The 23,119-nt window shown below is 38.9% G+C and overlaps 1 protein-coding gene across 4 annotated transcripts in view; it reads left to right on the top strand.

Moving 5' to 3' along the window:
• GRB14 (growth factor receptor bound protein 14) overlaps positions 1-23,119 on the top strand; it is a 131,387-nt gene that overhangs the window by 63,216 nt on the left and 45,052 nt on the right. The window contains exon 1 of one of the 4 annotated variants that reach the window (XM_038584689.1): positions 6,488-6,694. The exons of 2 other annotated variants lie outside the window; for them this stretch is intronic. In XM_038584689.1, the coding sequence (XP_038440617.1) occupies positions 6,632-6,694 (63 nt within the window). In that variant the 5' untranslated portion in view covers positions 6,488-6,631. Of the gene's footprint in view, positions 1-6,487; positions 6,695-11,229; positions 11,339-23,119 lie in introns of those variants that run through there. One more of the 4 variants, XM_038584688.1, reaches the window with a different exon arrangement.

Genomic DNA, 23,119 nt, shown 5'->3' with positions numbered 1-23,119 from the left:
GAGGGAGAGAATCTTAAGGAGACTCCCTGTTGAGCTCAGAGCCCAATATGGGGCTTGATCTCATGGCCCTGAGCTTATGACCTGAACTGAAATCAAGAGTCACCCACTTAACCAACTGTAATGGTGTAATGGTGGGTGTAAGTCACCCACTTAACCAACATGCCACCCAGGCGCATGAGAATTATCTTCATTCTTGAATATTTTTTTCACTTAGGAAACGTGTTTCCTCTCTCATGGTGAAGTTAGCTCTTTTTTTTTTTTCTTGATTTGGCACTTTATACTGGTTTATAGAACTTAACACTTTGTCATAATTTTTAAGTGTCCATCTACCCTACTGTAGACAGTAGTTCCTTGGTAGGCAGGCATAATGCTCCTAGAAAATTAAGTCAGGTGTAGAATACACAGGTACTTTTTAAATACTTGAATGAACTGTGGATTGCTAATATTTATCATCACTAGGCCTTATAAGTCATTCAGTAATTTTTTGAAGAAAGAAATTTTCTATTAGACTTTGAATTGGTTAAAAAAAAAAAAATATATATATAGCCATTCCTGGTGGAAAGAATTAACTGCCAGAGTGGAGAAGGAAATAGGGTAGAGGTAGGTCAGACCAGGCTTATCAAGGGAGAAGCCTAATGCCATGTCACATACATAGGAGAGCAAAGTGCCTTAGTAGAATAAGATGAGCTGGTTAGAACTAGACATACTGAGTTTATGTCTAAAGATCTAGACTGTTAGTTGCCATAATAAAATATTTTAAGGTTTTTCTGAAATCAGTGTTCTTAGGACAACAGTTAAATTTAGTGTTTACTTTTTAATTTTTTTTTTAATTTTTATTTATCTATGATAGTCACACAGAGAGGGATAGAGAGAGAGGCAGAGACACAGGCAGAGGGAGAAGCAGGCTCCATGCACCGGGAGCCTGACGTGGGACCCAATCCCGGGTCTCCAGGATCGCGCCCTGGGCCAAAGGCAGGCGCCAAACTGCTGCGCCACCCAGGGATCCCCAAATTTAGTGTTTACATTACTAACCATTGGTAGAAATATGTCAAATAGTAAAAGAATATCCAAATGCTTCTGTGAAGAAGACTGTATAAGATTGTATGCTTTTGTTCAGAATAAATCATAAGGCAAGCAATTGTTAAGATGAGAAAGGAGGCTTGTCTGCTATGTAACCAGAGCGACTAGTCTTTCCACAATGATTATGAATGAACATAATGCCTACGGTGTACAGGGAGCACTCTGCTAGGTATTCTGGGAGCAGTGGAGGAAATAAGAGAGTGGGTCCCATCCTTAAGGATTGTATTTTCATTAGGCGGGAAACCAGGGCCTAGGAGGGTTTATTAAAACAATGTATTAATACGTACAGAGCAGGACATGAGCAATACAAAAGTTTAAAAATGTGCAAATAAAGAATGTTATAATATAGATGGAGGAATGACTTGGAGGGGTAAATATTGATATGAGTTTTTTAAAATTTTTATTTATTTATTTATTCATGAGAGAGAGAGAGCGAGAGAGAGAGAGGCAGAGACACAGGGAGAGGGAGAAGCAGGCTCCATGCAGGAAGCCCAACATGGGACTCAATCCCGGGTCTCCAGGATCACGTCCTGGGCTGAAGGAGGCGCAAAACCACTGAACAACCCGGGCTGTCCTTGATATGAGTTTTTAAGGGAGTTGATGAACCTGGATGGGTAATGAGCTGCCCCAGAATGGGTACCGTGTATACAGTGCCTCAGTATACAGGGGGAAGAGAGAGGGGCAGAATGAGTTGTTTTCGTATAAGGCAGATTGGTCGATTGGTTGCCAAAGAAGAATTTGTAGAACTTATTAATCAGGAACCATTCATCTACCTTATAGCACTTGTTTTTTTGGTATAAAGCCACTGAGTAAGACAGTATGATGCTTAAAAGAAATTAGACCTATCTTTACCTTTAAGGAGCCTACATTCTAAATGATAGAAAGTACACATATATAGGAAACAATAGCTTGACTAAATTAGTATATGACAAAGGGTAGAGAGGCAGCATGAAAAAGATGGATATGCTTAGAATCTGTGAAACAGGATTAAACAATACTTGCTTGGAGCACCTGGGTGGCTCAATGGTTGGGTGTCTGCCTTTTTTTGGCTCAGGCCATGATCCCAGGGTCCTTGGATCGGGAGCCTACTTTTCCCTCTGCCTTTGTCTCTGCCTCCCTCTCTGTGTCTTTCATGAAAAATAAAATCTATTTAACAAAAATAATACTTGCTTTACAGGGTTATCAGAATAAAATGAAGTAATATATAGAAAGTGCATAACCCTTAATAGGCAACTTATGTATGTGTATTGTCTCTCCCTTCCTTTTTTTTTTTTTAAGATTTTATTTATTTATTCATGAGAGACACAGAGAGGCAGAGACATTGGCAGAGGGAGAATCAGGCCCCCCACAGGGAGCCCGACATGAGACTTGATCCCAGGACCCCAGGATCACGCCCTGAGCCAAAGATAGACATTCAGCCGCTGAGCCACCCAGGCATCCCTTGACTCTCCCTTCTTCCTTCTCCACCTGTCAATTCTAAGGTAAACTTGTGCCCCCCCCCAAAAAAAAAAGAAAAAAAAAGATATTTGAAGGAAGCATAATCAGTGACACTTTAAAAAGGGGTGTGCTTTGTCTTGGGCCTTGAAAGTTAGGTAGAATTTAGCTAGTGAACGTTAGCAACAAAGATGTAGACATATGGAATGTGCTTCTGGGAACTATAAGAAGCTTTTGTTAATGTTGAGTGGAAGAAGAGGTTTGAAAGGCAGGCTTGGAACCTAGAGGTTGGCTGGTACCCATGTAGCATTCTCTTCTGCTTGGATCCTATTTTGTACACTACTTTGACTAATTGTTTACATGTCTTCATGGGTCAGTTCCTTTGGTGAATAGGAATCAGGAGCTATCAGCTTTGAATTCCCCACAGCAAAGAGCATAGGGCTTTACACGTAGTAGGGTGCTCAATACATATTTATTGAATCAGAAGAACTAACGAATGCTTGGGTACATCAGAAGTAAGCGCTGTATGATGATATTTTATGCTAATATTATATCAAATTATATAGTACAATGTGAGAGAGAATATTGTAGAGTAAATAGTGGGGTGTCGTAGAAAGGGTTGGATCTGATTTTCACCATGGCTCACTGACTTATGCACATTGGGAACCTGGGCAGATTCTTTTGCAGAATGTACTTCTATCTGAGACCATTTTTTTAGCTGTCTGTTCTTCTGGCCTTTGTTCCTCATCTACAGAATAGCTAATACCTCCCTCATAGTGTTGTGGTAAAAACTCAGTGAAAACTAGCTCAGTGCCTGGCTCATATTGGCTGCTCACATAAATATTATTAATAGTCATTATAATGGTTATTTTTTGTTATTCTTAATTCACACCAAAACCTCGATGTGCATGTTTTAAATTTATTTATTTATTTATTTATTTATTTATTTATTTATTTATTTTTTAAATTTTTATTTATGATAGTCACAGAGAGAGAGAGAGAGAGGCAGAGACACAGGCAGAGGGAGAAGCAGGCTCCATGCACCGGGAGCCCGACGTGGGATTCGATCCCAGGTGTCCAGGATCGCGCCCTGGGCCAAAGGCAGGCGCCAAACCGCTGCGCCACCCAGGGATCCCTGATGTGCATGTTTTGAGTGGCAAAATGCACTTTCAATCAAAATACTGAGCAAGAACCAAAATAATGTACAGTGCTATCCTATATATTTCATTGTTGATCCGCTGTATGAAACTCAAAACCTTATTTTATCAAATTTAGGTTTTGGAAAGAATGACCTGTGACACAGCCTAAGGAGAATGCATCCTAGGCCCCATTCTCCCCAGTAGCAGGGCTTTTCAGGCCCTGCCTTGGTCCCTTACAAGCCCTATACAAACTTGAGTTCCCTGACCCTCATAGCAGTTTGAAAATTGTTGGCCATGGCTTTTTATCCTCATTTTGCAGAAGCTGAAGAAATTAAGGATCAAGTGACAAGGTTAGTGAGTGTGAAAGTCATTTATAATAATGGTAAAAAAAAAAAAAACATAGGCTAAAGTTAAATTTTGAATCAGTGTCTACAGTAAGTGAGAGGTAAGATAAAGCACAGTCAATATGAACACTTGGAAAGATCACTGAAAAATGAGACTGCCTGTCGTAAGTGTGAATGTCATCTCATTAGTCTTTCAGCCTATTGACTAGGAAAAGTGTATGCAAGTCTCATTTTTCAAAGACAATGACCTTTTGGCATCATAGAGTCACAAAATACCACATTTTGCTCTTCATGGTTTTCACTGAAAATTTATAAACTTCAACTTTCAGGTATTCCAAAGAGATGACCTATCACACTAGTTGTCTGTCAAGCGTTTTTTAAAGCCCTTATAGGGCAGGTGTATTGCACTGTAATAAATATAGAGGCTGGACATCATTTTGACTTGAAGGATTCATTTTCATGTGTAAAAAGTCTATAGTGTAAAGTAAAACAGTGTTTGACTTCGCGCTCGTCTAGACCTCAATATGTGGAATCAGCTTTGGGAACCTCGTTTTATCTCCCCATCAGGCATCAAGTTCTGCATATTCTTTTCTCCTAGTCACTTTTCAAAGAAAATGTTTCCTCCTTGAAGTGGTGATCTCACCTGTGATGTAAAGTTTCATCTATCTTGGTGCATCCCTGGTAGTTGAAGTTTAATCACTATTAGACTCACATAACGTACTACTAAGTGTGATTTTTTTTAAATTTAAAAATGAATTCTCTCTGTTCTACTTTGAGACAGTGACCATATCTTTATTCAATAGTATGTTCCTACCACTGAACACATAGTGGGTACTTTGCCTCATTATTTAATGAAATGAATTGCTTTGATTATGGTGCAACCTATTGTTTGAGACCAGAGATCACACTTCTTTGTAATATTCAAAAACTAAATTGAGAAAAGAAGAAAGAAAAAGCCAAATATTGTAGATAATAATCTAGAAATGACGTAGTTACTGTGGGCTTTGTTATTGTTAGTCTGCCAAAAGAGTGATTTAAGGTTAAACTAGAATCTTCCACTTTACAAATGGTAACTCCCATCCCAGTACCAGTGGATTTTTACTGATATTTTTATTTTAAAAGGCCACAGCAAACCTATTTGAATAAGGATCAAATGAAAGCCCTCACACTAGATCAATCTGTGACTTTTTATATTAAGTGAATTCTACCCTCCCCCCAGCTACCATTGTGAGGGATCAATGTAGGTTTTGAAATTCAGTGTAGGGAACCCTAGAATTTGTAGTGTCTCTTTTCCTTTTGAGAAATATGAGATCATCATGCATATAAAACACACCCAAAAGCGTTAAGTATAAAGCAGTAAAGGGAGCCCTGCTTAGTAGCAGTCTAGGTAATAAAATGGAAAGTTTGTGTCCCAGTTGCCTAGAATCTTCCATTTTGCCTTGTTACTACAACAACCACCTTGTATGCTAGAAATTAAAGGAGTTTCCCTCATACTGATCGCAGTGGGTCATTCCATGTGTCGTGGTTGAAGAGCACGGGGTAGATCCTTGTGAAGTCATCGGTCCAGCAGGGATCTTACCATAATAACTCAGATTAGTTTTAATATTGCTATAGTTTTTATCATGTTGAATGTTTCTTTTACTCTTTATTTAGACTTCATTGGAAATTTTCTTGTTAGCCACCAATGATTTTAGTTGTGACCCTCCTCCAACTCCCCCCACAAAGTATTAGAATACAGTTTTCACTTATTGTAAGAAAAAAGGCAAAGTGGTTGTTAACATTTTGAATTTGCATTGAGCAATGATTATTGTTCAAATGCTTTTGATTGAGTGAAAGATGCTAAGTTACAGAGATCTGTGCTTTTTATAAACATTTGAAATTCATATATTGTTGTTTAATGCACCCTTTATAGTTAGCATTATTATTTTTAGGTCAATTGTTAAGGTAATATTTAACAGGAATACTTAAGTGTGTAACCTTAAGGATAGCTGAAAGGTCTATAATACAAAAATTTTAGCTGTTTAAGAAATGAAATACATAAAAAATGCATCAATGAATATTAAAAACCTTTATTATAATACATAAATTAATACTTTGATACCAGTTCTAACCTCAGGATTATTTTTTGCACCTTATATAATATTTTCCAATCGACCCATTTATCAAATTTATGAGTTACATAAGTAAATTTAGCTCATCTGCATATTTGTGTACTTTAAATAGACCCATGTAAACAGTTTCTTATCTGCCATATGTTGAAATGTTTTAGTAAACTAAAGACATAGCTGCTTAGTCAACAAAGATGGCATTAAATTGCACTGTTTTGGAAAAAAAAGTTAAGTGAACTAGATGCCTGTTAATCTGGTTCTTTAAATATCATAAACAAAAGTATCAGAATGTGTTTCCAAGGACAAAGGCGGGGTTTTCCTGGCTTTGATTGGTCGCTGCCTTGTCCTGTCCCACAGCCATCCTTAATTGGCTTTGGGTAGATTGGAATCACATAAGCAGAGTGACATTTATTACTTTCCTAGTTTTCTTTGCACCGAGCCCTGAGATTCCCAAGGAGTAACTGTAAGAGATTTCTTTCATTTCGTCCATGATCTATGAGAGGGGATCCTTCTACGAAGAGCAGGCATGAGTCTGAGTGCGAGAAGAGTGACTCTGCCCACAATAACGCCAATAGTCCTACAGAAAAGGGTATGTGACTCCTTCTGCCTTCTTCTTTCCTTTTTCTTGCCGTTTTTCTTTCTTCCTGTGACTGTGTGTTTATAAATATGTTGGAAACTCTAGTTACATATCCTGAGAGAGACTGTCATTCATTGAGGCTAGAGGTAATTAAAGGGTATATTAGTGGAATTAGACAAAGAGGGAAAATGCTGTGCTAGAGTATCTCTGTGGCAAAAAAGCTCCATGTAAAAGCAGTTTAGTCTCGATTTCAGGGCATTGTGATTTAGAGAGTATATTGAAGCTTTGCTTTTTTTTTTTTTTTTTTTTCCTTCTGTAACTTCAGGCCTTTTTGCCTTTAGTTCAATAGGAAATCTGCTAGCTATTATGTTTTATATTTGTTTACTGAGAAGCAGTTTCTTTGTTTCACTATAATTCATAATACATCCATCTTCATTGTTGAATGGACTATATAATTGTTTTTCTGTTTAAACATATGGCACCAGTTTATTAGCCTCTGGTTTCTACCAATTTCTATTGAGTTGCTGCCTATTTGCTTAAGAAAAACTTTCCATTATATTCCCTTGTGAAAGAGCTTTCTGTTAATTATTAATGCAATCAATCCTGTGTATGAAAATATTGTATCTGTTAGTTTTCTGTAAAGTTTATTTCCATGTTTTACTGGCAACGTCATATTTTATAAGGTAATAATATATATGCCATGCAACGTAGCATTTAAGTAAAACTGAATATACTAAACTTTTCTTGGAAATACACCAAATAAGAACAATGTATTGACTTCCTTAAAGAATCAAATCTCTGGCATAGAAAAAGAAGGCACTAAAACACATCTTTGGCAGTCTGCTTTCTGAATGGTTTTGGTAACACTAGAAACTGGAATGTTTATTTCCGTACCTGACTTTTAATAGTTAACTATTAGTTAACTATTAGTGTATTCCATAAGTCAAAGGTCATGGTTTAATTTGTTTGAAAATGACAAATGCAACAATTAGGGTGTTTTTTTTTTAAAGAAGTATCTCTTTTTAATTGTTTTTAATTTTTAGGTTTTCAGTTTATTTTCTTATTCAGGCAACCACTCATTCACTAGGGACACTTTTACTTGGCATTGGATTCATATATGGTAATTTTGCCAACATTTGTTCTTTATCTTTCTTGATGCCTTTCTCTCATCTGAAGCAAATTTAATTAAAAATATTTTGCTTTGAGCTTGAATCCTTATTTTGATTTAGACTTAGCATTAATAATTACTGTATAGATTACTTGACTCACTGGAATGTGAAAAGGTATACTAATATATATCAAATGTGTGTTCTTAGGTCTGAGTTCTTTATCCAATCAATAATTGCAGTTTAGGATAACCAAGAAGCTTTCATCATGTCCTTTTGGATGACATGTCGGTGTGGTAGGAAGCATACCACCTGGACTTTCTGTTTACTAGCGGTGTGACCTTGGGCAAGTCACTTAAACTTGCGGTCTTTACTTTCTCACCTGTAACATAAGAACTGAGAGATTTTCATTAAATGCTTTCTATGGCCGTATTTGGTGTCTGTAATTCTGTGATTCAAATAATATATTTTGTGTTTTCATAGTTAAAATCTTTAAACCATTTCTTATTTTCTTAGAGTGTAAAACATTAGAAAGAAATGCTATCATTTTCAAGGACTTTGGGCACTTAGTCCAGGGGCAGTTGGTATGAGTAAAACTCGGCTAGAAGATCCAGCACTGACTGGTAAGTAGCAGAATGAGAATACTCTGGAAAGCTGTGATTATAGTTGATGTTAAGTCTGAGCTGCCGATGGTCACATCATTGTGATTTCTCTTGGTCTTTTATAATCTGCTTGTCAAGTCCTTTTATTACAATAATTACATAAGTCAAAATTTTCCTTTCCAGTGCTATTCTTTTCCAGTGAGTACACATATTAAATTTCTGTATAATTTAGGACATCACCATTTGCTGAAAGTACTTACGCTATTTCTTTATCCTGACATTTTTAACTCCCAAATGACCCCTTATCTAGAAGACTATTCTTAAAATCTTAATATCTCTTATTTTAGGAATTGGATAGTTTTCTGACTAAAAAATATCCATCTGCTCTGGTCACACTGTGACTTCTTTTCCGAGGTAGAAAATTATTCCATACTTGTAATTAACTTGTCATTTTCTATATGCACCATAATTTAAGATGATTTGACAAATTAGCACAAGCATTTCTTAGAGTATTTCAGGAGCAGCTTCTCATTTTCCTAAGAAGGCAGCAGGTGCTTTTTCTGTAAGTTTGGCATAATCTTTGCTCATCCTCAATGAGTGGCCGTTGAAAAATAATTTGTCAGCTGGAATCCTAATCATTTGAAAGGCTGAGGGCATTTCTGAAAATGCTTAATAGCATTAGGGAGTAATTTTCTTATCAACCTGTATATCTGATCTAAATGGCCATGAGATTCTCCTGAGAGTGACTAGGAATTTGAACTTTAAACATGGCCCCTTAACACAGTATGGGTCTTTTTTGTAGAAGATCAAATACACTTTGAGGAACAGGGATTTTTGGTAGATTCTCTATCAAGTAAATTTTTAGGAAAAAATTTTTGGTTTCCTCCAATTCTAGTAGGGTTTAATTTCTTTGATTCTGGTTAATCATGGTTCTAGTGAAATTTCATCATATGTCTCACACATGGTTGCATCCCCACCTAATGTTCTGAATGAATCTTATACCTTATAGCATTTTTCTCAGATAACTACTAGGTTATATCTTTTTTTTTTTTTTTTTTTTTTTTTTATGAGAGAAGTCTGAGTCTCTTGGGTGTTGAGTGACTTATGCAAGGTCACCCAGAAGGTCAATGGCAAAGCTAGAAATAGAATCTAGGTCTTGTGACTTCCAGTGTGTTTCTCCTAGATATGTGTTAGCTCCTGAAATTAATATGTTAATGAAATTGCCTTATGGGGTGTATAATTGCCATTCAACTTCTAGTCTGGAATTAGCTTAGGCAAATCCTTTCATCTCCCTCTGCACCTCCACCAACTCCCATATGTTCTAGTGTAGAAAACATTTTATTCAGAAAGCAATTGTAAGCAGCAAAGTGTGTGTGTGTGTGTGTGTGTGTGTGTGTAGAGAGAGAGAGAGAAAGAGAGAGAGAGATAGAAAGAGAAAGAGAATTTATACCCAGAAGTCTAGATTGGTACATTACATCAAGAAACTATTTTAAGATCCCAGAGAATTAACAAAAGATTCAAGGATTGTAAAGTATACCTTAAGTGTAATATAAAATTCATATAGAAAGCCTTCAAGATCAGAAGGCCAGATGTCCATATTCTGGTTCTGTGAGTAGGCATGTTTCATGCCCCTATCAAATTTACATTATTTTGCAAATTACGTTTACAAGCATTTCTGCATTTTTTTATCCATACTACAATTATGAGAGATATTCATAAGCACACAGGATCCTGAAGCATCTTCTGAAATCTCAGAGAAGAAAAAAGGGATAATTTCTTGAATATATTTTCCTTAAGATTCAAATCCTTTTGCAAATCTGAAATTCATGAGTATAATATGGAGCAGTGCCATTTATCAGAAGATTCAATTCTCTGTCTATACAAGAGAATAGTTTATGTTATATTCATTTCCTTCCTCATACAGTTAGAATCATTGCGATGACATCCTAAAAATAATTTTGTAAAGAATGAAAGAATACAGATTATCATATCACTATTTTGCCCAGAAACTTTTAAATACGTACAAATTCAGTCCAAATGTATGTAGCATCCCCTGTGCTTTGGGGCCTGTGTGGACCGTGGCTTCCCCAGCTTCACGGGAAACCTCCGCTCAGTACGTGGCTTTTTCTCCTTGGGCTCTAAACACTGTTTGATGTTTGTCCCTCCATACTTTTGTGTCCTTCCATACATTTGTGCTTTATGGCCTATAGACAACTCGAAGATTCTCTTTGCTTTGCCAAAGGCTGCCTATTGTCTGTGTGCCAGCCAAGCTGTGGGACCATTCTGAAGCTTCTTAAGACTTTCTCCGCACGTCTTTCTTAGTAGTGCCTTGATTCAGTATCACTGGACATGCCTTTGTCACTTATTTCCTAATTCAGTAGGTAGGTACCACCACATGACGTCAGTTTTATTCTTAGCGTTTATGATACTGAAGTCTCATTAGCCTTCCACAGTTGTAGATCATAATTATGTTTTCTGACTATTCAGGTTTGACTTTTAGGCTTTTCTGTGTGTCTTGTTTTGCGTTTGTTTTTGTTTTAATAAATCGTGTACTATTTGGTCTTCAAAAGTTGTCTTTTTTTGTCTTACATCTAGATTTTAAAAAATTTAAGAGGCTCCTTAAATAAAGTGCTTTGTCAGTTACGAGCTGAATTTTTATTTCAAGTACCCAGAAAACTGAAATGACAGTGCATTAAACAGGGAGATTTATTTTCCTTTCACTTTACCAGAAGCCTCCGTCCAAAACTAATGCAGCAGCCCGACAATGTCCTTAGGCACCAAGCTCCTTCTTGCTTTCTGTTGTATGTTCCTTAGTGTGGGGCTCTTTTCCTTTTATGGAAAGATAAATGCAAATCTCCAGTCATCCTGTTCACATTCCTGGCATACAGAATGGGAAGCACCAAGGGCATGCCGGCTTGCTCTGTCAGATGTTAACATGCCACCCTGAGGTAACCCGGAGCTTTTGCTTACATTTTACTGGCTGGGATCCTGTCATGTGGTCGACCCTGGAGACAGAGGAAGGCAGGAACTGGAGGCCTTGAGCTCTCCACACCGTCCTCATCAGAGTTGGGATTCATCAGGGAGTGGGGGCACAGCTATTCTTGGTGGGCACCTCACCCTCCCTTTACAAGTGCTTCTAGCATATTAGGCGTTCAGTAAATATTTGTCCCCTGAGATTTTTATTATTGTGTTTCCAGATGCAAAATATGGTTAAGCGTTTTCAACAAAATGTATTCCATTACTTATATGACGATAGGCAAAGATACAGTAAGTGGGGAGAGGGGTAGAGCTCCTGAGGAGAGGCAAGTGATGGAGACCACAGATGGCTGGCCTGCTTGGAAGGTGTTTGTGATGTAGTAAGGAATATGATTATTGCTGTTTACCCAGAGTTCTCATGCTTGCTAATCCTTGATCTTTCTTCTGCCCTTTTAATTGTTTACAGGGTAACTTCAAGGTGTATCCATCTAGGAAGCGTACCACACAGACAAATGGATTCTGTGTTTTCACAAAGTATTTCTTTTCCCGAGAAGTGAATCTTGAGGAAATGTGATTTAGTAGAGATCGTTGGTGTGTTTTAGGGTCAGGAGGCTCTGCGTTTGAGCTCAGCTCTGTCACTGACCAGTGGTATGACTTTGGATGCCTTCTTTTAAACTTTTCTGAGAATCAGTTTCTCTGTCTTGGGGATAATGATGCTTCCTCACAGAACAGTCATGAGGATTAAATAGGAGAAATATTTAGAAGTACTTGGCACATAGTAGAAGCTCAACAAACGCAAGTTCCCTTTTTCCCCCCTTCATCTACGAAATGGCATGTTTTACTACTTTCATAAGGGTTGAAAATCTCCCTATTAGTACAAATTTAAATTTTTTTTGTGTCCTATCCTATTAAGGTAGTTATCTAAAAATTCCCTTGTAACAAATGAATTGAACAAAAAGTAGTTGACCTTGATGTAATGCAGCCAGGGTGAGAAAGACAATGTGCCTTTCATTGTTTTTAAAAAAGATTTTATTTATTTATTCATAAGAGACACACAGAGAGAGAGGAAGAGACACAGGCAGAGGAGAAGCAGACTCCATGCAGGGAGCCTGATGTGGCACTCGATCCTGGGACCCCAGGATCACGCCCTGAGCAAAGGCAGATGCTCAACTGCTGAGCCACCCAGGTACCCCACAATGTGCCTTTCAAATGCTGGTTCCCTCAGCTTTCTGTAACTTTAGGTGGGCTCTAATGGAATTAAAGAAATTAATCCAACTATTATATGTTGGTGATTTTTTTTTTTTAAATCTGGAAACGTAGATTTAGCTATAATAAGATAGGTTAGCTTATTTTTCTTTTCACTGTACTGGGAAGGATCAGACAGGGACATTGGAGTTATGTATTTGAAACAGGTAAAATTGTGCCTAATATTAAGACATTGTTTCAGTAGACAAAGGTGACATTACTGAAATGTTAACTATATGACAGCAGGGGCTGTGTCACTTGATCATCACCGGACTCAAGTGCTCAATGTAGGGAAGGTACAAAGTTGGTATATAATTACTATTAGCTGATATATTTGTCTCCCTGTTGCATTCACTTCATTCTCACCTGGTTTCACACCTGTGGTGAAAAGCCATGCACTCAGGAGCCAGGTCAGCCGGTCCACCCTGCCTCTTCATTACATTTTTCCAGCTCCAGTTTGCTACTGTGGATAACTTGGTATCTTCACTGCCCTAGGTACACACCTATAAAATAAAAACAGCTCTAATGTGTTCAGCACTGATGACGCCTTCCCTTAAGTCCTCGTGAGAACTCAAACCCAGTTTTGGATGAGGAATGTAAGGCTCGGGGGGCGGGGGGCTGGCGGCCAAGTGTCCTGCCCAAAGCACATGTCTGGTCCGTGACCAGGCCGGCCTGAGCTCCAGGTCAGTGCCGTGCCTGCAGAAGGCCACCTCTCCCACCGCATGGGCGTGCATGCTGCACTTGGCCTCCTCCCGCAGTCCTCTTGTGGGACCAATCTCACCTTCCTGCTGATCTTCCTTTTTCCTCTTGTCATTTTTCTTGTTGTGCACTCAATCTTGCCTCAAAGACAAAGCGAAGAAACTGTGTCAGAGTTCCTTAGAGCTCGGTGGGGCTGTACGAGTCTCTTGAGGTTCACTAAAAGCCTGTTTGCTTTCAAAACTGATAGTAGGGGGAACCCCTGGGTGGTTCAGCGGTTTGGCGCTTGCTTTCCGCCCAGGGCGTGGTCCTGGAGACCTGGGATTGAGTCCCATGTCAGGCTCCTTACATGGAGCCTGCTTCTCCCTCTGCCTGTCTCTCTCTCTCTCTCTCTCTCTCTGTGTGGGTGTGTGTTTCTCATGAATAAATAAATAAAATTTTAAAAAAATGATAGTAGAGACACCTGGGTGGCTTGGCAGTTGAGCGTCTGCCTTCAGCTCAGGGTGTGATCCTGAGTCCAGGGATCAAGTCCCACATCAGGGGCTCCCTGCAAGGAGCCTGTTTCTCCCTCTTTCTGTGTCTCTGCCTCTCTCTCTGTGTCTCTCATGAATAAATAAAATCCTTAAAAAATGTTTAGTAAAAATTACTTATATTAATTGAGTCCTACCAGTTTGCCAGTAGTTTGCCCATTCTATAGTATGAAGAATGTAGGACTCAATACTAGTGACCCGGTGGTTTAGGATCTGATCACAGAGTAGACTCCAAAGCCCCCATCACCATGAGCCCCTGGACTGAACCTCCATGTGAATGAGAGCCATGACTCATGTTGTTTTATAAACCACAATGCCTGGTCCGCATTTGGCAGTGAAGGCGGATTAAAAATCCTTGGGCTCAGACTCTTGCTTGGGGGCAGTCTTGGGACTGGCTCTCCTGGCCGTGCCCCAGCACCCCAAGTCAAATCTAGAAAATAATAATCTCTTTTTGGCAGAAGAAAGAAGCAAGCCTTTTGGTAATTTCAGGCATTAAACCCTCTGAGAGGATAGGGTAGAGGTTTTCTACCCTTGAAGGTTATTAAAAATACTCGCTCCTCAGTTCCTGAAGAGGAATTCAAAAGTCATTTTTGGTAGAAACACCATTGTCAGAAAGTGATTGTAAACGCTTCCTGATTGGCTGTGCTTGTTTGGACATCTACATTCAGTTGTGCTTGTGAAAATACCAGGAATTTCATTTTGTATAAAGTTTCAGAAGTCAAATCCGTTTACATAGTTCTAGTTCTGTCAAGATTCAAAGAAGTATTTTAACATCACTTTCCTAAATGCCAGGGAGAACCTCCAGCTTGAGTTCTAGGAAAGACTGTTACTGAGGTGACTTTATACACAGTGTCTGTGTGTGTGTGTGTGTGTGTGTGTGTGTGTATAACGTAGCCAAAAATATCCTTATTGAAGTTAAGATGTACACATGGTTTACCTGAAAAATTCGAATTGTTAAGAGTATTTTGAAATGGCTTTAAACTTTTTAAGAGCTTGTAATTATAATGGGACCTCCGTAGGGTTAATGATGTTAAAGTTGCAATTTTCATACCATCCTATTTTCTCTATTTGTGCTCACTGAGAAGTAAAGACTCCCTCTGCTGGCTGTTTCGGAACATGCACTTTTCCTGGCTAGTGAATGCTGCAAAAAGGGAAACCCCCAAAACAACCTGTCTTGACATTCAGAAAGCTAGGTACTTGGGGACACGTGTGCATTTTTATTTTTATGTTGTGGTTTTTAGTTATCTAATACCTTTATCCGAGGTGCCATATAGATGCAGCGGCTTAAAGCAGCGTGAATGTTGGGAGATGCTGAGTGGGAAGCAACAGGGTCAGGTGGGAGCCCAGAGAGATTCCTGGGCTGGCTCCGCCAGTGAATAGCTGGGCATCCCCACATAAGTCAGCCCCTCTTCAGGATCGGCTCCTTTGTTTGTAAAATGAGAGGATTTCAGTGGGTGTTCTCTACGAGACCTTTGACCTTTAGTATTTTGTGTTTCGAACAGTACTAATCACATTTCTCTTACAGGAATGTGCTCTATATGTGTTTTGCACTGATATCAAATAAATATTTAGGAAAACGAAGGAAAAGTAAAATTACAAAAATGGTTATAAATCACTTGCTCCTGGTACTGTCACACCATGGGAACGTTAGGTCTAGAAAGCGGTATTTTGTACGCTATTATAAGTTTATACTCTATATATACTATGATAATACCTCCCAAATATCCCAGAAAGACTAAACACAGCATATTTCACTGATCCTATGGCACCTTAAATTACAGGAAGTGTCATTATTTTGCACTTCTCCAATTAAATCTGACATACCACTGATGGTAAGTTACATCCAAGTTTCAGAGAAGTTAAATATGAGGAAATGTACTTTTAAAACTTAGTAAAATAAGGTTGTTCCTAAAAGTGCTTCAATTGATGCCAGGCAGCCTAAGAATTGCAGTAAAAAGTCCGATGTGTCCTGGGCACTAATAAATATTCTCCTTCCTCTCTTCCTGTTTGCCCCTCCCCAACTTGTCCTTCTCACTGTGGGACACTGTTTTTAACTTTTTTGCTTAGACATGCTGTATGGATATTCTGGGAATAAATGATCGCTTAAAGCCTGAAACGAGATACTGGAATAACATTATGTCCAACATAAGCATGACCAATGGTTTTCTGCTTTAAATATGAATAAGCATTAGCACTTGTGAAGGTTTTTTTACTTCAAAGATGAATTAGTCAGCACTGGCATCTTCACAGGAATTACATGAGTTTTAAAAACACTGAGGTTCAGAGAACACTCCTTTGATGAAGTCATTGGAAACATTAGTGTGGGATTTGGGATTTGACCCTCTTTATTCATATTGGATTTAAGTCCTAAAATAACACACACACATACACACACACACATATGTAGATGTGTCTGTGCGTGGTTTAGGGTATCTTTAGACTTCGTTTTTAATGTTCGCCTTCTTTTATAATGAAATTTGAGCTGTTTCTTTTGCCTTTTATTTCCCCTACCACATAACAGAGCACACTGAAAGGGCTTACGATTATTTCTTCTTTGCAAAACTAAACCCCCACCTAAGTCTGTTTTGCTATCCTGGAGGGAGAAAGGACCACCAAGGAAGGAGCAGCCTAGGGCCCTTGGCCTGAGAAGGAGGCAGAAAGGGTCAGGAACAGAGTTGGAGACTCAGATAAAGCAGAGGGGCATCCAGGAGACTTTCTGCAGCCCCCTTGACCTGCAGACTGGCTTTCTTCTCTTGGTTGGAAGCCTGGCCAGGCCCTGGTTTGGCAGTGTTGCTCTTCCAAGCTGTCAGATGTGGCAGTGATAAATCCCCTGCCATGCCAGCTTTGGGGCATTTCCACACTGGGACCCTTTGGCTTAATGCTGAGTGGGAAACAAATTAATACATCCTAAATCTCCATCCTTATATTTTGAATTTATATCCAGAACTTCTGGAAGTTCTGCATGGATCTCCAGGGACAGAGGTCCTTCAACTCTGGATTCATTTATCTGTATATCCAGGCATGCTCTGTGATTTTCCTGTTGAGATGAAATAACATACAAAGGTACACGCATTCAGAGTTTTTACAGAGATTGCTGTGGGGATGACCCAGCTTGTGACCCTAAGGACTGCAGACTAATGGAAAGAGCCTGGCTCTTTCGCTGGTGACTTGATGGACCTACCTCACCCAACTCAGTGCTGTCTGCATCTGGTTTTGAATGTGAGAAAAAAATTAACTTCAGCTTGGTTAATTAAGTCATTGTAGATTTTTCTGTTACTTATAGAACCTGCTCCTAAATGGTTAGATCCTCCTGTGGTTATTTATCGTATTCTCTTACCACTTTGTAGTCATGTTCTTGTAAAAGTATCATTTAAAACTTAATTCTATTATTTCCAACCACTGAAAAAAAGTCAGTCTTGTATCTAAAAAATGATCCCATCTGTGGTGGCCACCTCACTGGTTTGTGCTGATTGGTGAGGACCCTCTTTCTGCAGGCCTCCTGGCCCCGGCGCTTCCTCACCTGCTCTGCATGACTTAGTCCCTCTGATCTTGGCAAAGTGGTCTGGCTGTCGTTGTAGGCATATTTTTTGCTTCTTTAGACCTTGGTGTGTCTCTGCCAATAAATATTTGTCCTGCCCGGGTGTCCTCGGACCGTGTGTGTGTGTGTGTGTGTGTGTGTGTGTGTATCTGTATCTGTCTGTCTGCGTATCCGTGTATTCACACAGAGTACCAGAATTGAAATGGACCGGAGAAATCACCTTATCCACCTTTGTTCAGTTCACAGATTTCATGAAAACTTGTGTATGTTTTCTCTTTGGTCTCAATGTATTTTTTTCTCCCCTGGAGATTTTCAAACCCTATGAAGTTTCAAAACTACTGTTTTAAAATCCCTAATGTTGTCTTCTACAGGGCTATACATGATAGGTTCATTCATCACTAAAAGAATAGTTTTGGTTATCAGCTGTGTTCCAGGCACCGTACTAACTGTTGGGACACAATGGGAAGCAAACATTGATATCATTCCTGCTGTCATGCAGCATTTTCAGCAGTGGAGGCTGATGGATAGTAATTACATGGTTTTGGACACACCTACATGGAACAAAGGGCCTGGACCTAAACTGGAAGGGCCATTGAAACTTCCCCGCAGAAATAATAGTTCGTCTCAGGGATGAAAAGTAGAAGGTGGGGAGACAGTGTAAAAAGCAGTTCTAGTAGTGTATGCAAAGGCCCTGTGTCAGGAAGGAGCATGGCTGTTTCAAGAAACTGAGAAAAAATAATATGTTTGGTGTTAGAGAATAAGGAAAGGATTATAAGGCATCAATTTGAAAGGAGCTATGTAGACCTGTTTGTACCAGTCAATTTCTGTAGTTCTGATATTGGTGACAGTATCTGTTTTGAGTTAATATCTTATAACTAATTGAATATGTATTCTTCATGCTTAAATAAAATGTATTCTTGAAATCTTTTTTAATGGAGAGAATTTAAGATATCCTACAATGTGATTTCTCTAAACTATGTACTATTTTGCTCTTAATAAATATTTGACAGCTAGAAAAATAACACAAGGTGGCAATAAAGGAGTAGTAGCTTTTCATGAGCTATTAGGGCCTTTTGGAACAGGTTTTGTTTTTAAAATATACCATTTTTTTAGAGATTTGGAATAAGTAATAATGAATATATTATTTTCCATTTCCTTCAAGGGAACACACTGAGTTGCTTAATTCAAAATATTCAAGAATGTCTTCTTTTATCTTAGGACACTGCATTCCTTATTTAGAAGAATGTAAAAATCCAGGGCTGCTCTGACCTTGATATAAAAATATTTCTCATGATTTAGGTACATTCCCTATCTGTTAAAAATAATAGAGGGAAAAAAACCTGAAGCATTGAAAGATAGCTTTATAATCTTTTTTTAATTTTTTTTATTTATTTATGATAGTCACACACAGAGAGAGAGAGAGAGAGGCAGAGACACAGGCAGAGGGAGAAGCAGGCTCCATGCAGGGAGCCCGATGCGGGACTCCATCCCAGGTCTCCAGGATCACACCCTGGGCTGAAGGTGGCGCTAAACCGTTGAGCCACCCGGGCTGCCCACTTGGATAACATTTAAAGAGCTTTTAAAGAGCTGTAGAAATAAGCTTTACTTCACACCTCTGTGGGCCTTATTTATTGCTTCCTATTAACCGTATGTAAACAACATATATAATTAATAGATACAATAAAAGAATTAATGTTTCATTTTAGAAGTTAGATACTTTTCATTATAGTAAGGTCTTGGTAGTTAAACATGCTGTTTAAATTATTTTGAATTAAATAGTAATTCATAAGAATCAATGTTTAAATATTAAATGTAATATTTGAATGTCGTTAATTTAAAAATTAAATTTAAATTTTCCCAAAGTAGAAGCTTTTTTTTTTTTTTAATTTTTATTTATTTATGATAGTCACACAGAGAGAGAGAGTGAGAGGCAGAGACACAGGCAGAGGGAGGAGCAGGCTCCATGCACCGGGAGCCCCACGTGGGATTCGATCCCGGGTCTCCAGGATCACGCCCTGGGCCAAAGGCAGGCGCCAAACCGCTGCGCCACCCAGGGATCCCCCAAAGTAGAAGCTTTGACACAGGAAATAACTATGTCCCAGTGATCTTTTTTCTCCTCTTTTGCTCTTTCTTTCTTTTTCTCCTTTTCCTCTTCCTTCTTTTAGTTTTTCTCACTTCATTTTGTGGATTTTTGGTCATATATTTATGCTTAAACCATGCTCATTTTTTTACCTGCTGAATGATTATTCCTCCTTCCTCCTTCTTTCTTTAAAAAAAAAATGATAAGTGGGGGAAAGCTACCCTGCTGTAGTTAATTACTTATCAAGGGGTTACTGCCCCCTTTACTCTGTGACATTGCCACATGACCGATGACAACCCTGAGTTCATTTCACATATTCCAGGATGGATCCAGGTTGGGAAGGAACTAGCTATACCATGCCATCACATTCCTGGGGTCTGCAGGGAGGAAGAGAAAGGCTGGCCATTTGGTCATTGCCCATGCTTTCCTAAGTTTTTGAATAATCTGTTCTGAGAATCAGAACAGTGATTGTAGCAGATGGTGATGGTAGCAGATGAATACTATGCATGCTTTGGGGGCAAGATGATATGTATTGAAGTGACTTTCAAATTTGATCTCGGGGATCCCTGGGTGGCTCAGCGGTTTGGCACCTGCCTTTGGCTCAGGGCGCGATCCTGGAGTCCCGGGATCGAGTCCCACATTGGGCTCCCGGCATGGGGCCTGCTTCTCCATCTGCCTTTGTCTCTGCCTCTCTCTCTCTCTGTGTCTATCAAGGATAAATAAATAAAATCTTAAAAAAAATTTTGATCTCTTTGTTTTTCAGAAATGGCCGTTGTCTTATATTTTAAACATATTATCTTTTGGTCTCAAGGCTTTAGGGGCCCCAAACTTTCTTCTAAAAAGTTAACCATTTCTTTCCACTTCTGTATATTTGAATGTTGTTGTGTCTACTGCTTTGAAAATGGGTTTTTAATCTCTTGCTGCCACTTTTGTGGAGGGCAGTCTAGAGGACTTGAAGTATAAAGTGTATAAACTGCCTTGATAAGGATGTCAGCCAAAACAGAGATCTGCTCTGCTCACATTCCAGCATCCCCTGCAGGGTTTACTGTGTCTGTGCAGAACGTTTTCACTGCTAGATGACATATACTCCCAGAGCAGTTTTTGAAGCTGTAAACCACTCCAAAGGCCAAGGTTGCCCTGACTGTCAGGATTACAGTGACACGGAAGGGTTGCCTAAACACAGCCTGTGTGTACACGGTTGGCTGTCCTTGGGCGCTCTGTTTATGCTGCAGGGATGTTATAGACAGACCTTATCGTGCATGTCTTTCTTGCTGGTCAAGTATCTATTCATTGATGAAACAAAGAAAGCTCCTATTCTTTAGTGTCAGGCAGGATTTCCTCCTGCTGGCATATCATTTCAGATGATCAGTTGGTATGCATAACATTTTCCTCCCCCTATTTTTTTCCTGTTATAAAGGAAAGCTGGGAATTTGGACCGCCGAACTGGAAATTATAATATCCCTTTATTAAGTAGCGTAATTATATGATCTTAAAATCTCTTCTTTACCATTCAGTATGTAGAAGAAACAGGATACCACTATTTTGCTCTAATGAGTCTTAAGAACAGCCCTGCTATTGTTTTTTTACTTGATCACAAACATTTTTAATCTAGTTTTATTTTTTTTTTAAGATTTATTTATTTATTTATTCATGAGAGACACAGAGAGGGAGGCAGAGACATAGGCAGAGGGAGAAGCAGGCTCCATGCAGGGAGCTTGATGCGGGACTCCAGGATCAGGATCTGAGTCAAAGGCAGACGCTCAACCGCTGAGCTACCCAGGTGTCCCTTTAACCTAGTTTTAATCCATCCTAGTCATGGAGGTTTTCAGATGACTTGACTTCCTCTCTTAAATAGGACGGTTTTGTGGAGTAATACTTTTGGCAAGGGACATATTCAACTCTACTAGAGAGTTTAGGCTTAGATTATCTTTCCTTTTTTCATAGATTTCAAGGAGAAATAAATAGTAATAAAATGAGACTCTGAGAAGGCACCCTTTTGTAGAATAAGGAACTTTTCACATTTATTGAGTAGATTTCAGAGCTGACAGGGATTTTCTGCTGCTTTCATATCAATTAAAATACAATTTTAATGGATCCCTGGGTGGCTCAGTAATTTAGACCTGCCTTCGGCCCAGAGAATGATCCTGGAATCCTGGGATCAAGTCCCACATCAGGCTCCTTGCCCTGCATCGAGCCTGCTTCTCCCTCTGCCTATGTCTCTGCGTCTCTCTCTCATGAATAAATAAAATATTTAAAAAATATATAATTTTATCATTCTTAGATAAATGTGTATTTGGGGATAAATGTCAAAATTAAATAAAAGTTTAAAAATACGAGTTTGAAACTGAGCTCAAAAGAAAATATTAAGCTTTACTTCCAGCAGGTGTTACTCATTTTAAAATGAGTACATGTACCTATTCCAAACATTGAATTGGCCTAATCCTTCTAAATATATGTGTTTTGATTCTTGACAACCTGTGTCTTTCAAATTTGCAGTGACATAGTCTGAAAAAAATAACTGGCATTTCCTAATTGGGTAGATACCTTTTTCATTTTCCCTAGATTTACCTCTTGTTCAATTCTTGCCCACTTCTTGAATTTGGCTTAGGCTTCAGACGGTCTCCAGTTTTGTTTTGCTTTTTTTTCTTTTAAATTTCTCAGTTCCTCTGATATAAAAGATAGAGCATGAAAAGTAAGAGGCATACTTCTGTTAGCCCAGGTGATGGGAGTTCAGTGGAAAGAAACATGGGTAGCCAGGAATTACTGGGAACCTTCTCAGTGGCCACCATGACATTCTCCCCCACTCCACCCCCATCTCCAGGCATGGGATTTTCCAGGTGGCTTCTGAGGGAATTGAGACAGTGGCTCATGATTGTGCCACGTGAAGGAGCAGCCACAGGGTCAGATCCTTTCTTCCCCTCAGGAGTAGTCGTCTTCAAATGGCTTTTGTCAGGAGCATGTACCAGCACCTGATCCAGTTGGTGGTAGCCACAGCACATAGAGATACAGTGGACAGCGTCCCTTAGAACCCGACCAATTATCTAGCCTGGATACAGATCCTCAAGACACATGCTAAAGAGCATTAACTTCCTGCATGCCATCATGGAAAACACTGAGATTCCAAACGGACCTTGGGATCTTAGTGAACCACATGTATTAATGAATGAGAAAATGAATCAACTGAAGTGAAAGCTCAAACAATTGCACCTGATTTTGACTGTGTATTTTCATATACCACTTTATATAGCAACCTCAGTGATTTCACAACTCAGAACTGCCCACAAACAGCGATACTAAGTCAATTCTTACCTAGAACTATTTATAAGAAAACTTGTTTCTTTCTTGATTATTGAAAAGAATTTTAATTTACCAAGCTTATTCACACACTTTGTGACAAAATATTTTTAAAGTTTATAAATATGTATTGAGTCCCTCCTATGTCAAAAACACTTTGATTGGCACTACAGGGGTACAAAGTTCATTTGTTCCAAAGATCTTTATTAAACCATACACTGCCTTGGGCTAGGTACCTTAAGTATGATGTCAAATGATAAATAGATCCTTGAAGGGATTTATTAGTACAGTTGAGGAAAAAGACATGCAAATAGAAAATTACAAAATAAGAGCATGTAAAAAGGGCACTATAAATTACAAAGCCTTGGGC

The sequence above is a fragment of the Canis lupus genome, chromosome 36 (genome assembly GCF_011100685.1).
Source record: "Canis lupus familiaris isolate Mischka breed German Shepherd chromosome 36, alternate assembly UU_Cfam_GSD_1.0, whole genome shotgun sequence".
Lineage (NCBI taxonomy): Eukaryota > Metazoa > Chordata > Mammalia > Carnivora > Canidae > Canis > Canis lupus.
Note: the sequence above shows the minus strand (reverse complement) of the source record. Positions and strands in the feature narration are given on the sequence as shown.